Source organism: Phocoena phocoena, chromosome 9, assembly GCF_963924675.1.
Source record: "Phocoena phocoena chromosome 9, mPhoPho1.1, whole genome shotgun sequence".
In the NCBI taxonomy this organism is placed as follows: domain Eukaryota; kingdom Metazoa; phylum Chordata; class Mammalia; order Artiodactyla; family Phocoenidae; genus Phocoena; species Phocoena phocoena.
In genome coordinates, this window is record NC_089227.1 from 88,677,666 (window position 1) to 88,692,235 (window position 14,570).

Here is a 14,570-nt window from a genome sequence, read left to right on the forward strand (position 1 = left end):
TGTTTATAAATAAAAAGTCGATTTTTCTCAAAAACTTTGAAGTGCCTTTTTGAATTACTGATTCAGTCTAGATTTAGCTTGCATATGACTGAATATGTGGTGTGGTACACTTACATATTGTGTGGTGGTACACAATCTTTGTAAAGTCATATTTCTCAAACCTCCTTCATGGCAGAGTCTGTGTCTATTTATGCATATATATATATAAAAAAATATATATTTATACATATATAAATATATATATATTTATACATATATAAATATAAAATAGTAAAACTACCATTCCTGGTTTTTTAATGTTTTTAATTTTTTGATTATAACACTACATTTAAAAGCATTCCAAATTTTATAGGTATACTAAGTGAACTTGATGTTGATGTTAATGAAGGATCTCTAATGGAGCTACAAGGACATATTGGAAGATTCCAGGTAACTGATTCTTTCTTACTTCTTTTTTATTTTTCAAATTAAAAATTTTTTTTTACTTCTTTAAAGAGCAGCTATAAGACTTGTAAGAAAATACAACAGTCCTCTCACTGATCCTCCGCATTCTGCTCCCTGAATTTGGGTAAACCCAGCGACGGTTTTAATTGATTCTTTCATATCTCTAAATAATATGCTTATGTTACTACTACTTGATTTTCCAATTTTAAGAGTCATCTGTTGACCTTCTATCGAGAAGGATGAGAATTTAGATCTCTTTACTCCCGTTCTTCTGTCATACAATACATACCTCTCTTGTAACGTGTCCCCACCCCCAACTCTAATCATATCATAATTTCGATTAGATTAATATTTAGTGTTATATTTTTATTACTATGAAATGTCATTTATGAATAAGCCATGGATGGACCATATTTTACTTTTCTATACAACATTGTTTTTCCTAGAGTAAGTGTTTCTTTTTTTTATTTGCTTGGTTTTATGTACTTATTTCTAATTTATTCCCAAACTCTCCTCCAGTTATGTAATCTCTTTTCAATATATTCAAACAGAGTAGATAGCTTATCAATTAGATATTTTATCGCAGTCTTTCTGGGAGCCTCCTGGCCTGCTTTGATTTGAGCACCTTCACTTTTTTTTGGCTGCAGAAGAATTATATTTATATTCCATTATTTTTGATACAGTAATTTTCTTAAACAGTCCTCTTTTCATGAGCTGTTTTTCAAGTTTCCAAAAGAAAAATGCTGCCATCAGCATAATTGTTATCACTGCGTGCATGGGTATACAAGTAGTACATTTTGAGTCATTGTCAAATAGCACTCCAGAAAGGCTTGTACTCTCTCTAACCAAGCCAAAATACTCTGTTTTATTTTGTTTTTTTAAGCCTTCTAACTTTTTTCATTGGTGGGGAGAAAAAAATATTTTTGATGCATCTTTCATAAGGTAGCCTCTGGAAATGTGATAGTGCATCTGTTTTTGTCTGTAAGAATAGCAAACAGCCAGTTTTAAGATTTAAAAAGAGTATTTTGACAAATTAAATTTACATTATAATCTCCTTAGTATGTTTTGCCTTATCCATACTTATTATTTAAACTAACATCAGTTTAAGTTAGATATTATATAATATATATGGATGTATATATGTAGGGGTGAATGTGTGTATGTGTAATACCAATGTTTTAAACGTGTTTTTATTGTGCACTTACTATGTGCAGAACACTGTACTAAGCACTTTAAATACAATTCAATGTCTCAGGTAATCCTAACAATAATCTTATAAGGTAGGAATTGCTATTATCACTCTAGAAATATGAACACAGAGGCTTGAGGAAGTTAAGTAACTTGTCCCAGGACATATAGCAAAAAGTCATGTACCTGTAATTGGAACCCACATCTCTGATTCTGGACATACTGCCAATTTTGCAAAGCTTATCCTTTCCCACTGAGAACCTTAGGAACAATTATATTCTCAGGTGAAAAGTACCAACATTTCAAACAAATGAGTTTTGCGATTTATCTGCCAAGGTTTCTTCTGTGTTCCCAACTCCTTTCTGAAGTCCCCAGAAGCAGCCACAGGAGTAAGAGCCTTTAAATTTGAGCCTTAGTAGACAAAATTATCACAAATCTGCTTCTGTTTGCCATCTCATTTTGCTTCTCATTGTTTATTGATTAGTATTTATTTAATGGGAATCTACTAAGGAATTATTTGGTGTGATACAAAAAATCTTTGGCAAGCACTTAGATTTTAGTCGGGGTTAACTGCTAAAAGAATTAATATTCTTTTAATGAGTTGTCTGCCAAGTAAATACATTTGCAGAAAGGTAAATTTTAATATTGCTAACTTTAGTTGAGTCAGTTGGAAGTAAGAAATTAGATGCTTTAAAGAGTGATTTCACTCCCCACTGAGTTTTTCTTTTTTATCTCCCTCAAGAAAGATAGGTCACTAACTTTAAACATATACAACTAGATATGAATAAGAAAGTATCTTTTCTTTCCTTAGCGCCAGTGCTTAGGACTACTAAGTCGCTTTGGTGGCTCCGACAGACTGCGTCAGTTTAAATTTCAAGATGATAATGTGGAGGGGGATAGAGTGAGCAAGAAAGATGAGATCGAACTGGCTATGCAGCAGGTAAGAGGAGTGAGAGTTGTATAGCTATTCTTTAAGCTTTTTATGTTTTTGGAGATATTTGAGGAAAATAATAGATGTGGGTAATTTTACAAATTGATTTGTAACTTTGTTGTAATTTTACAAACTGATCTATAACTTTGTTCTCCTTCAAATCTGGATTTCCATGATATGAGGCATTTGAGGAGCTAATATTTTTGTTACTGCTTGTTCTTCCTTTGTAGATTTGTGCCAATGTCATGGAATATTGCCAGTCACTCATGTTACAGAGTTCCCCTACCTTTCAGCATGCTGTGTGTCTCTTCACCCCTAGCCTGTCAGAAACCATTAATAGAGATGGGCCCCGGCAAGGTGAGCTAGCTAGTTCTTTCTTTCTGTATTTGAGGAATTAAGTTGCCAGGATTATGACAAGCTCTAGTTGGCCCCAGTAAGATGCAATTTTTTTTTTTTTTTACCATGAGTAATGAATGGGAAATTTTTAAAACGACTTCTTTAAGAAGGAGTGATGAGGAGGTACTCTTGTCAGACCTGTGGATACAGCTGGAGAACTGGAAAGAATAGAGAAATTTAAGATTTTCTGAGGATGAATCTGGAAGAGCCGTGTGGGGAGAGTATAGTTTTATGTAGCATGTGAGACCCAAAAGGCTCTAGGATTGGAGAGTAAACTAGCCAGGTGCAAAGTATGAAAATAGACAGTTTGTATGTTAAATCATGTTAAGCTGAATTTAGTGTCTCAGGTTTTGTATTTAGCTCCAAATTTCTGTAACATAGCAAAGTAAAATTTCGATAGTTAGTAAACTGATGTAGCCTATGATTCCCTAGTGACCCAGTAGGGAAGATTAGGAATATGAGGCCGGATTATGGATTGGTTAAAGCTTTTGTCCCATGGGACATTCAAAAGCCAAAGCCCATTTGGATCTTGGTGGTTGTATTGTGATGGACTGGTGATGATCTCAAGAAACCTTATGTTTGAGATTTCTGCGAATCATTTTGTCACATTTTCATTGTCTTCAGGATCTTATTTTCTCTGAAAATTGCTTAATCATGTAAAATATCTATTTAATAGAATAATATTATGAAAAAATATGTTATACCAAGAACTCTTGTTTGTCTAACTCCATTATAAAATGTCCTAGCAAGTGGGATTAAGAAAAATGTTTTCATTGAGGTTTTTTATTTACATACAACAAAATATACCCATCTTAGGTGTACAGTTTTGAGTGCTTTTTGTAATTTTATGCAGTGTGTAACCACTACCACAACCAAAATATAGAATAATTCCCTCATCCTTAAAAGTTTCTTCTTGTCCCTTTGCATGTGATTGTTTCCTTTGACCCCTGGTCAAGGTGTCTATTATTTTGCCTTTTCCAGAATTCTATATAAATGGAATCATACAATAATGTAGTGTTTTTTGTGTTTCGACTTCTTTCATTTAGCTCAGTGTTTTTGAAATCCATCCATGTGTGTATTACTATTTTGTTCCTTTTTATTTCTGGCTGGTATTCCATATTAAAAATATACCATAATATATCTCTTCACTAGTTGATAGACATTTGGGTTATTTCCAGATTTTTAGCTATTGTGAATAATGCTACTATGAATATTTGGATATAAATCTTTATGTGGACATAATGTTTTCATATCTTTTGATTAGATGCCTAAGAATGCAATTGCTGGCTTCTGTGGTATGTTTAACTAAATAAGATACTGCCATTCTGTTTTACAAAGTACAGTCATTTTGCATTCCTACCAGCCATGTATAAGAGTTCTAGCTGATCCACATGCTTGCCAATGCTTGGTTTGTCAGCCATTCTAGTGGTTGTGTTGTGATATGTCACTGTGATTTTAATTTGCATTTCCTTGATGACTAGTGATGAGCCTGTGTCCAGTTTTAGTACTATTTGTTGAAAACATTATCTTTTTCTGTTTGGATTACTTTGATACCTTTTCTCAAAAATCAATTGACCACATAAATTTGGGTTTATTTTTGGACTCTCTATTCTGTTCCATTAATCTGCATGTCTGTTCTTTCTCTAATACCACACTGTCTTTATATACTTATTCTTCAATAGCTTTATATCAACAGTAAGTCTTGAAATCAGGTGGTTTAAATCCTCTAGCCTTGTTCTTCTTTTTCAAAATATCTTATGGTTTACATGGTTTATTTCTTTCTGTCCATTTATTTTCATCCTATCCATGTTTTTATGTTTAAAGTGCATCTCTTGTACACAGCAGAGAGTTGAGTCTTTTTTTTCTTTAATCCATTTTGACTATCTCTGCTTTTAGTGGTGTGTTTAGTCCTTTAATATTTAATATAATTATTGATATGATTGGACTTGGGTCTATCATTTAATGGTTTTCTACTTATTAATTGCTTTCTACCTCCTTTCTCTGTTTTTTTGTTTTTGTTTTTCCTTACCTGCTTTTAAAAAAAGTCTGTTTTATAGAATTTGATTTTAATTTTACCATTGGGTTTTTACCTACACTTCTTTGTATTATTTTTTTTTTTTTAGGAATTGCCATCGTTTTTCACAGCCTATTTATTGTTAATATAGTACCACTTCATTCAAAATTTACAACTCTTACAACTGTATAGGCCCACATTCCCCCCTTCTTTTACGTTGTAATTGTTACATGTATTACATCTACATACACTATAAATTCCCTTAGACAATAATTTTTATTTCAAACAATTTAATGCTTTATAAGTAAAGAACAAAAGGGTAAAAAGAAAAAAAGTCTTTTGCATTTATTTAGATATTAAACACATTTGATGCTCCTTATTCTTTCTCAATGATCAGAGTTTCCACGTGGTGCCATTTCCCTTCAGGCCGAAAAATTTCTTACATAAGTATGGGTTTGTTAGTGATGAATTCTCTTAACTTTCTTTTATTGAAAATGTCTTGATTTTGCCTTCATTCTTGCAGGATAATTCTGCTGGATATAGAATTCTGAGCTGGTAGTTTTGTGCTTTCTGTACTTTAAAGATATGGTTTCACTTTCTTTTGTCTTCCATGATTTATAATGAGAAGTCAGTCATTGATGGGAATATTGTTCCTCTATATGTAAAGTGTTGTTTTTCTGTTGCTGCTCTTGAGATGTGCTCTTCCTCTTTAAACAGTTTGACTGTTAACGTGCCTTGGTGTGGGCATCTTTGTTTTTATTCCGTTTAGTGTTGTTGAGAATTTTTTATCTATACAATTTTGGGGAAATTTTGACTCTTTTTTTTCTTCAAATATTTTCAGCCCCTTTCTCTTCAAACATATATTAGATGATTTGATACTATGTTTTTTTTTTGTAATGCTCTTTATTTATAAGAAATAGGATGAGAACATTTGCTATACTTTTTTTTGCGGCACGCGGGCCTCCCACTGTTGTAGCCTCTCCCTTTGTGGAGCCCCCCAGGCTCCGGATGCGCAGGCTCAGCGGCCATGGCTCACGGGCCCAGCCGTTCCGCGGCATGTGGGATCTTCCCGGACCGGGGCACGAACCCGTGTCCCCTGCATCGGCAGGCAGACTCTCAACCACTGCGCCACCAGGGAAGCCCCTGCTATACTTTTTAATTATTTGATTTACTATCTCATGTAAAGTTGCATTGCATTTTATGTATGTTAGCATGATTTCAAGGCCCTGAAGGTAAATGTAATGGGAAGATCATTTATTTTTTGCAACCATTCCTCCTTGTAATTTTTTGTTTATATCTTGGTATCATGAATATGTAAATTTTACGTTAGCAACTATATTTACAGATAATGGAAGACTGGAATTTTTTTCTTCCAGTTTTATTGAGATATAATTGACATACAGCACTGTATAAGTTTAAGATGTACAGCATAATGATCTGACTTACATGCATCATGAAATGGTTATCACAATAAGTTTAGTGAACATCCATCATCTCATATAGACACAAAATAAAAGGGGAAAAATTTTTTTCCTTGTGACGAGGACCCTTAGGATTTACTCTCCTAACAATTTTTATGCATGACATAGAGCAGTGTGAATTATATTTATTGCATGGTACATTACATCCCTAGTGCTTATTTATCTTAAAACTGGAAGTTTGTGCTTTTTGACCACTTCAGTTGCTTTATCTTCAAGTTCATTTATTCTTTCCTCAATAAGCTCTATTTGGCAAAATATATCCAGTGAATATTTTTATTTCAGAAATTGTGTTTTTCAGTTTTAGAATTTTTGTTTGATTCTCTTATCTCATTTTTATTTTCTTTACTGAGATTAACTATGTTTTCATTGTTTGTTTTCCCCCAGTTATAATAGCTACTTTAAAACGCTCATTCATTAGTTACCAACATCTGGTTTATCAGGGATTAGACTTGCTTGGTTTTCTTGTCTCTTGAGAATGTGTTCCATTTTCTTAGTTGTTTATATGTTGGGTATTTAAAATTGTATACTGAACATTACAAAGGTTTGAAGCTTCTAGATTCCATTATTTTTTCCCTGTTTGGTGTTCTTCTTTTGTTTTGGCTTAATTACCTTGGCTGTTTTGACCTGTGAACACTGATTCTTGGGTGACAGGTGCTGCGTCAGTTTATGTCTTTTGCCTTTAGCTGAGATGTTTTGAGTGTGTTACGTGCATGGTTCAGGGGTCAGTTAGTGATGTGGGTAGCTATAGGGATCCCCTCTCTACTCTTCTGGGATTCCCCTAAAACTTTCTTCACTGGTCATGGTTTCCCGGCTTCTCAGCTGCTGTTTTTTCGGTTTGTCAGGCGTTAATGACTGTGCTTTTTCCATCAGCACTCCTGCTTCTGCATTGTGTTGCTTGTGCTACTGCTGGGTGTACTTAGCCCCAGGCCGAAGGCCATGAGCTGCGAGCTTAGAGTTGTACCGGTTCCATCTGCCCTCTTCCCAGTGCGCCTGCACTCCCTACCAGCATCTGTCTGCTTCTGTTTACTTTGGTAACTTTAGGTAGTTATTTTTTGTGTTATGTCTAGGTTTTTTATTTTCTGCCATGAGCAGGGAGTGGGCTGTTGTCTGATATGGTCTTAGTTTGACATATTTGGGAACAGAAGTTCTTAAAACCTAATAAGATACCTTTACTTAAAAATACCTGTTATTCAGTGATTCATTTGGAGTAGCCTTGGGTGAGAGTATGTCTTAAAGAAATTTCTTAAAGAAATGAAATTTTAATTTCTTAAATTTTAATTTCTTAAAGAAATTAAAAAAATAAAGATTTATAGTAATATTTTATGGAGTAAAGTGCTTAAATCATTCAAACTGGATATATAAAACAATTTCTTTGACTTAGTTAAGCAAATTAATTCTACATAGTTCTAGCTTTCTCCTATATTCAAGAAATTTGCTGCCAGGAAGATCACTAGACTACAAAGGTGCAGCCTCACCGGCATGCGGGAAAAGTGCTAGTTCAGGTGGCTCAGCAAATAGGAAAAAGGAGGTCTTCTTCACTTGGAGGGGCATGGAATGACTGGGAATCCTACTCAGAGACCCCTTTTCATTCAGAAGAGTGGTTTTCCTACCACATAGCAGTGACATTTAACCTGCTGTGTCCCCTTTCTGTCTGGGAGTTTGTAAATGAGCATGAATCTGTTTACTAATCCCTGTAGGTCTATAGCTTGATGCAGACCTCTAACTGCCTCAAGAGGGCAATCCTTTTCTTCCCCTTTGAATCTAACTTTTTAAAACAAATTTAACCTGAGCATAAGATTTTTTAAACGAAATTGTAATTTTGTCATTTATTCTTCAAAACATTAATATCACTAATAATTATTAAAATTTCATTAGTTTCTTATCATTTTGAGCCAATCTTTTGCATACCATGTTGTTTTTTGATCTTTAATACTTAAAGATGAACTTTATGAAACCTTATAAATTGGTCTTTATTTTTCTTCAGACTTTTTTAAGGGTTAATAAGCATATTCTTCTCTGCCAATTCTAGACATATGAATGGGTAAGTATCTTGTAGGTTCTAGAATATTTAGTTATAGAGAGATAGTTTAACCTAGTGGTTAAGAGCACAGACTGATGATGAACTGCCTGGATTTAAATCCCAGTGCTACAAGTGACTTAAGAAAAATGACTTATCTCTTTGTGCCTCAGTTTCCTTGTCTATAAAGTGGAAGTAATAACAAGCTCCCTCTGATGAATTATTGTAAGGATTAAATGTGTTAATATGTGTAAAGTGCCTGGTGCTTGGCATGACATCAGTGTTAGCTATTATTATTCTTATTATTGCTCTTGTATTATTGTTATCCTCTAGTATATTTACTATTACCTGTGATCAAGGGACCCTTTTCTGTAGCACTTCCACTTCTTTGACTTCATGGTCTTTTCTGCAGAATCTGTTTCTGTAGTTAGATATCTCATGGGCCATCCTCATCTGATGTCTAAGTCTGGTGCCTCTGAATGCTCTTAATATTTTCTAGGCTTAAGCAAGTTAGTGTATAAGAACTCCTGAAGTGATTTGGAATACTCTCAGCATTAGACCATCATATTTATGGATAGCTTCCTACCAAGTTGAGGTCACACAAATGTTGTCTGGGGACCGGCATACCTAATTTCACTAGAAGAAGGCTCTCTGTGATGACCTGTATCATAAAGATTGTCATATCTTCACTGAGACTGGTGAAGGAGAATTGGCAAATCAGATGAGTATAGGATATTTTTTTGGTGGCAGAATCCACTGACAAGGGACTCTTTTCTCTTTTCCCCTCCACATGAAGGTCTATGAGATTGCACTTTGGAGCAAAGTTCAAGGGGGTGGCAGTGAAGGAAGCAAATGTAGATCTCTCCTTCAGTGTTCATGGCAGTTGGGGCCATTAAACAAAGATTATCTCCAAATTAAACCTGAAATTACCAAGGTGTTTCTCAAAGAAATCCCTCAGTCACAAGAGGAAATTGCTTTACTTGCACCACACAAACCATCTCTATCAATAGAATAGGAACATTATTGCTCGCCTTGTTTTTCTTCCCTCTACAAACAGCTTTTCCAACATCACGTTTTTCTTTTATACCTTCATCAGAAAGTCAAGTAAAAGGCAGGTCATTTTGTTTTGCTATCCAAATGGAGTTATTGTGGTAGAAGACTCACTAAACTTTAAATTTAATTATCTATTTTTTAACTATTTGTTAGCGTTCTCCTTGTCTCTTTGGAAGAATAACTTTGATCTGGGAACTCAGCAACCAGAAAGATGCAGACTGGAAATGAGTCCATATAAGTAGAGCCACAGGACGAGGCAGGAGTTATTCACCTGGGGTCAGGAAACTATAAACTGTATTTGTGTGCACGGGGTGTGGGGTGGTGGAGAGACAGGTGTAAAGGTTTATAACTTCTATAGAGTTCTCAAAGAGGTCTTCACCCAGTAAAGGGTAAGCTGTCTCAGTGTCCATCAGCCAGATCTCCTTATTGTCTCAAGGCTCCAGCCTTATGTACCTACCTCATTACAGTAGCTCCTAACCACTCCTTTGAACTGTCAGTGGTATTTAAAAGTAGTCTTGGATTGGTTTTAATAATAGTTTACATGCCCTTAAATTCCTGGGCTTTCCTTTTTTTAAAAAAACAGGTCATTTGAGATTCATATGAAATGGCTATAAGTAGAACATTGTTTTTTATCAACTCTATTAGATACCCAAGCTCCAGTGGTTCCATACTGGCGCCTACCTGGTTTGGGCATTATTGTCTACCTGCTGAAACAGAGCGCTAATGATTTCTTCAGCTATTATGACAGTCATCGACGGAGTGTCAACAAGCTACAGAACGTGGAGCAACTTCCCCCAGATGAGATAAAAGAGGTATAAATCTTATAATGAGCGGTAGATACTTTTATTTTTTTAAGAGTTATTTTATTATTTATTTATTTTATTTATTTTTGGCTGCGTCGGGTCTTAGTTGCGGCACTCGGGCTCTTCGTTGTGGTGTGCGGGTCTCTCGCATTGTGGTGTGCAGGCCTTCTCTCTCTAGTTGTGGCTCGTGGGCTCCAGAGCGCCTGGGCTCTGCAGTTTGCGGCACGCAGGCTCCCCAGTTGAGGCGCACGCTCACCAGTTTTGGCCTGCGGGCTCAGCTGCCCCGCGGTGTGTGGGATCCTAGTTTCCTGACCAGGGATGGAACCTGCGCCCCCTGCATTGTAAGGCAGATTCTTTACCACTGGACCACCAGGGAAGTCCCAAGCGATGGAGACTTTTGAGAAGCCATTGTTTTTACTGATAAGGACCAGGGGTCTGGTGTCAGACTTGTAGGTAAAGATGATGCGTGCAGTGAGATGAAAGGAATTACAATGACTCAAAGCTCTGTGTGGCTTGAAGAAGAGCTCCTCACCTAAGCAGCACACTTCATGAGCATAGAAACTCGTGACTGAGTGACAGGAAGTTGTACCTGTTCAAGAAAACCACCTGCTATTCAGTAGAAATTTCGGTAGCTGGCCTTTGCATAAAGAGTTTGGTAATTTAGACTCTAAAAATCTGTGCTGAGAAACTTAGGTGCAGGTGCTTTTTCAGTTAGAAGTGACTCCTTAGGTAAGATGTCTCTGTTCCTTCAGCATTTTCAGTATCTGTTAAGTGAATTTTTCAGACAAATGAGATGGCGTATCAGACTTGACTACCTTCTCTCAATGATCCAGAATCATACCCTGGCACTTATTGTAACTAAAGATGCTGAGTTACTGGGCCTGCTCTTTCTTTCCATGTGGCACAGCTGAGCTATAAGGCTTCGCTTGGCCAGTGCTGAAGCTTCATGGTGTCTTTTGTGGCAGCCTGCATGTTGAGCCATTTTGCCATTCCTGGTTCACACCAGGTTTTCTGAAAAACACCATGTCACTCTTAAGAGTAGTCAGAGCCTACTCCCTTTTACCATTCTTATAATTCTAGGGGACATTTATTGAGAGTTTATGATGTGCCAAGCCATGAGCTACATATTCTACCTGAATACCTTAGGCAGATATTGTGTCTCCCATTTCTCAGATGAGGAAGCTGAGGCACTGAAAGACAGACTAACTTATCCACAGCCACACAGCTAGCAAGTACAGGTTGAGGCAGGTGTTATTGACTGGGTTCAGGTAACCCCTGAAATTGTGTAGTTTACACCTGGCAGTCCTTCCCCGTCGTGCACAGCTTATGGGTGATGCTAGTACACACAGGAGGAGCTGCAGCATCACGGTAAAGCATGTGGCACTCCACCAGTCCCACTGTAGAACACCTGCTGCCAAACCCAGTGTCTGCACATTAAATTGACCCACTGTGCTTGCAAGTATGCCAGATGGAGAAGGGATCAGGGGAGGTTCTGGTTGATGATCATATATTTATTATGCTCTACAAGTCTAATTCACATTTTCTTCAGAAGATACCCGACAGCTGTTACAGAAATTCTCCACGCGGCATTGTGACACTTACTGCTTGGAAATCCCACTGTTTTGTTTTGTTTTAATTTGACAAGAAATTCAGGATTGGTTGGCCCCTCAGCAGATTGGAAATGTCTGTTTCAGGGACTGGACTTTCAAAAAGCAGCAGATGAACGTTCATTTGTGAATTCAACTGCTTCTTTGGCTCTCGTTTTTTAAAATAACTAGCTTCCTAATTAGATAATTAACTCCTGTCTGCAAGGATGTTTAAATTTATTTGAACGTTTTTCACAGTACGTATCACAAGTGACTACTTACAGTATATAGATTTTCATTAAATTTTTGTTACAATATATGTCATTCTTAATACTGTGTTTGTTTTTTTTCTTAGTTGTGTCAGTCTGTGATGCCTGCTGGTGTTGATAAAATCTCCACTACACAGAAATATGTTCTAGCAAGACGCCGTTTGGTGAAGCTGATCAACAATCGAGCTAAACTGCTTTCCCTTTGTTCTTGTATCCTTAATGGAATCATAGTGGGGCTGGAAGGGTGACCTTTAAGAGAATTTTCAAATGTGGGAACTGTTTACTTATTTTCACATTATTTGGGTATCAAAATCATATGGAAAGGGGCATAATTACTGTTAGTTTTTTTCTAGTTAAATGTGTGGTATATTTCTAAATTGAAAATATTTTTCTTACCTTTTAGAGTAACTAGTAATCCTCATAATATACACAGACACGTTCTGTCCGGACAGGAGACAAGGACACTGAAGGCTGTGCTGGCACAGCATCCCACAGTTTCCACCTCCTTCCTCTCAGCACATCTTGCTGCTTTCTGGAGAGACCTTACGTCCAGTTTATTAGACTGAGGCTGTGGTACATCACTGAATGGTGCAGTCTCTTCTTTTCCCTCCTGCTCAGAAACTGTTTTGCAAAATCATGTGATGAGATTGTTTTCCTTTAATCTGAGCTCTCGATAGTTATCACAGAGACCTGCCTGTTTATTCTCTGGCGCCATCTGGAGTACTACTTGTTACATTGCACACCCACGGATTCTCAAGACTCCTTATTTGCCTCCAGGACCTTATTTAAAAGCAGAAGGCTACAAGGTAAACTTTATTCTGAAAATTAGTGAACCATAAATGCCTATAGATTTTAGCACCTTAAAAAACTAGTTACATTTAATCTGCTTTTTACTGTTCAGGTTACTGAACAGTCACAGGGTGGACTAGGTAATCAAGAGCTACTTAGTTACTAGGCATAGCTATGTTTTGTATTTTCCCTTCTGTCCTTGGGAAATTGTGTGGAGCACAAGAGCATTGTAGAGGCTGCCTTCAGCTGCTTCTCAGCTTCTTGCAGTTAATGGCTGACCCAGGTCCAGAGTCCTCTGGTCACAAATAATTTTCCAGAAGAATGGAAATGGGTCAGCCTAGGCCATGATTCTTGTTGCTCGAGGGACCTTCTGTGACTAATGAGCGTGTATTGGATCCCTTAGGTGGCAAGAAACAGAAGGAAAGCTTGAGAACCCTGGCCTAGAACAGTGAAGTGCTTCCTAGGGGCTTCCATTTACTGAAAGCTGAAATAGAGTTCTCAGTCTTGACCCATGCTTTTCACAGTGCTGTGGTTCATTGTCATCGGGTTCTTCCATTGTGTAGTAGACACACACCTGCAGAGCTGGTTTGACTGTGTCTTTATCTCTAGATTCCTTCGCTTCAGAAAGCAATCTGGATTTTAGAAGTGGGCTGACTATAGTGAGCCAACATGATATAGACCAGGTAAGGTTCTATTCTCATACTCTTTTTTTTTTTTTTTTGAAAGTAAAAAGGGAAAGCCTGGTATATTAGTAAGATAATAGTTTTCAAGTTTGCATCCAAAGACCTGGTTTGAATTCTAGCATAGCCACCTATTAGCTACGTGACTCAGAACAATTTACTTAGCTTCTGAGCCTCCATTTCCTCAGCTCAGAAATGGGAATGATAATTCAACCTCTAAGCATTTTGTCAGAATTAAATGAGGCTTCATGTGTGAGACTCGTAGGGTAGTGCCTAGAACATAGTAAGAGTTCAGTAAAGGTAAGCATCATGACCTGGAAACTCCGTATATCAATAGCTATTGCTATTTAAAGCAAATTTTAAGTTTTACGCATTTATACAACAAGGGAAAGAAGGAAAAACATTAGTATCATACCAGTAAATTCTAGGGTGGAAAATGTGAATGTTGAGTTAATTTGGCACATGGGAAAGGACCACATTACAAAAATTCAAAGGTATTTAAAATAGGAAGACATAGAATAAAAGAAATATTTGAGACTACTTAATAATGAAATGTCACCTGCATTACCTGTAGCTTCAGGCTGATGCCATCAGTGCTTTTGGAGAATCACTACAAAAGAAACTTCTGGACATTGAAGGATTGTATTCAAAAGTTCGATCTCGCTATAGTTTCATACAAGCTCTTGTCAGACGTATCCGAGGCTTGCTGAGGATATCACGGAACTGAGAGCCCGTGCTTATGCTCTTCTGAGGAAGAGAGGAATTGGGGGAAACTGTCTCCTTTTTATAGTTTCTTTCTAAATTATGACCAAAGGATATTTTGCTATTTCTTTCTTTATATATGGACTTCTTTTCTGTAAACTTCTTTGCCTGGTTTCATCCTCACTAGTAAAAAATAAATAAATACTTTTTAAAAAAA

The 14,570-nt window shown here is 36.6% G+C and overlaps 1 protein-coding gene across 1 annotated transcript in view; it reads left to right on the forward strand.

Moving 5' to 3' along the window:
* Positions 1-14,570, forward strand: part of NUP205 (nucleoporin 205) — an 81,992-nt gene extending 67,422 nt beyond the window's left edge. The window contains exons 36-43 of the mRNA XM_065883681.1: positions 353-429; positions 2,444-2,572; positions 2,794-2,920; positions 10,170-10,336; positions 12,269-12,392; positions 12,860-12,988; positions 13,581-13,654; positions 14,226-14,570. Coding sequence (XP_065739753.1) covers positions 353-429; positions 2,444-2,572; positions 2,794-2,920; positions 10,170-10,336; positions 12,269-12,392; positions 12,860-12,988; positions 13,581-13,654; positions 14,226-14,378 — 980 coding nt within the window. The 3' untranslated portion in view covers positions 14,379-14,570. The remainder of the gene's footprint in view (positions 1-352; positions 430-2,443; positions 2,573-2,793; positions 2,921-10,169; positions 10,337-12,268; positions 12,393-12,859; positions 12,989-13,580; positions 13,655-14,225) is intronic.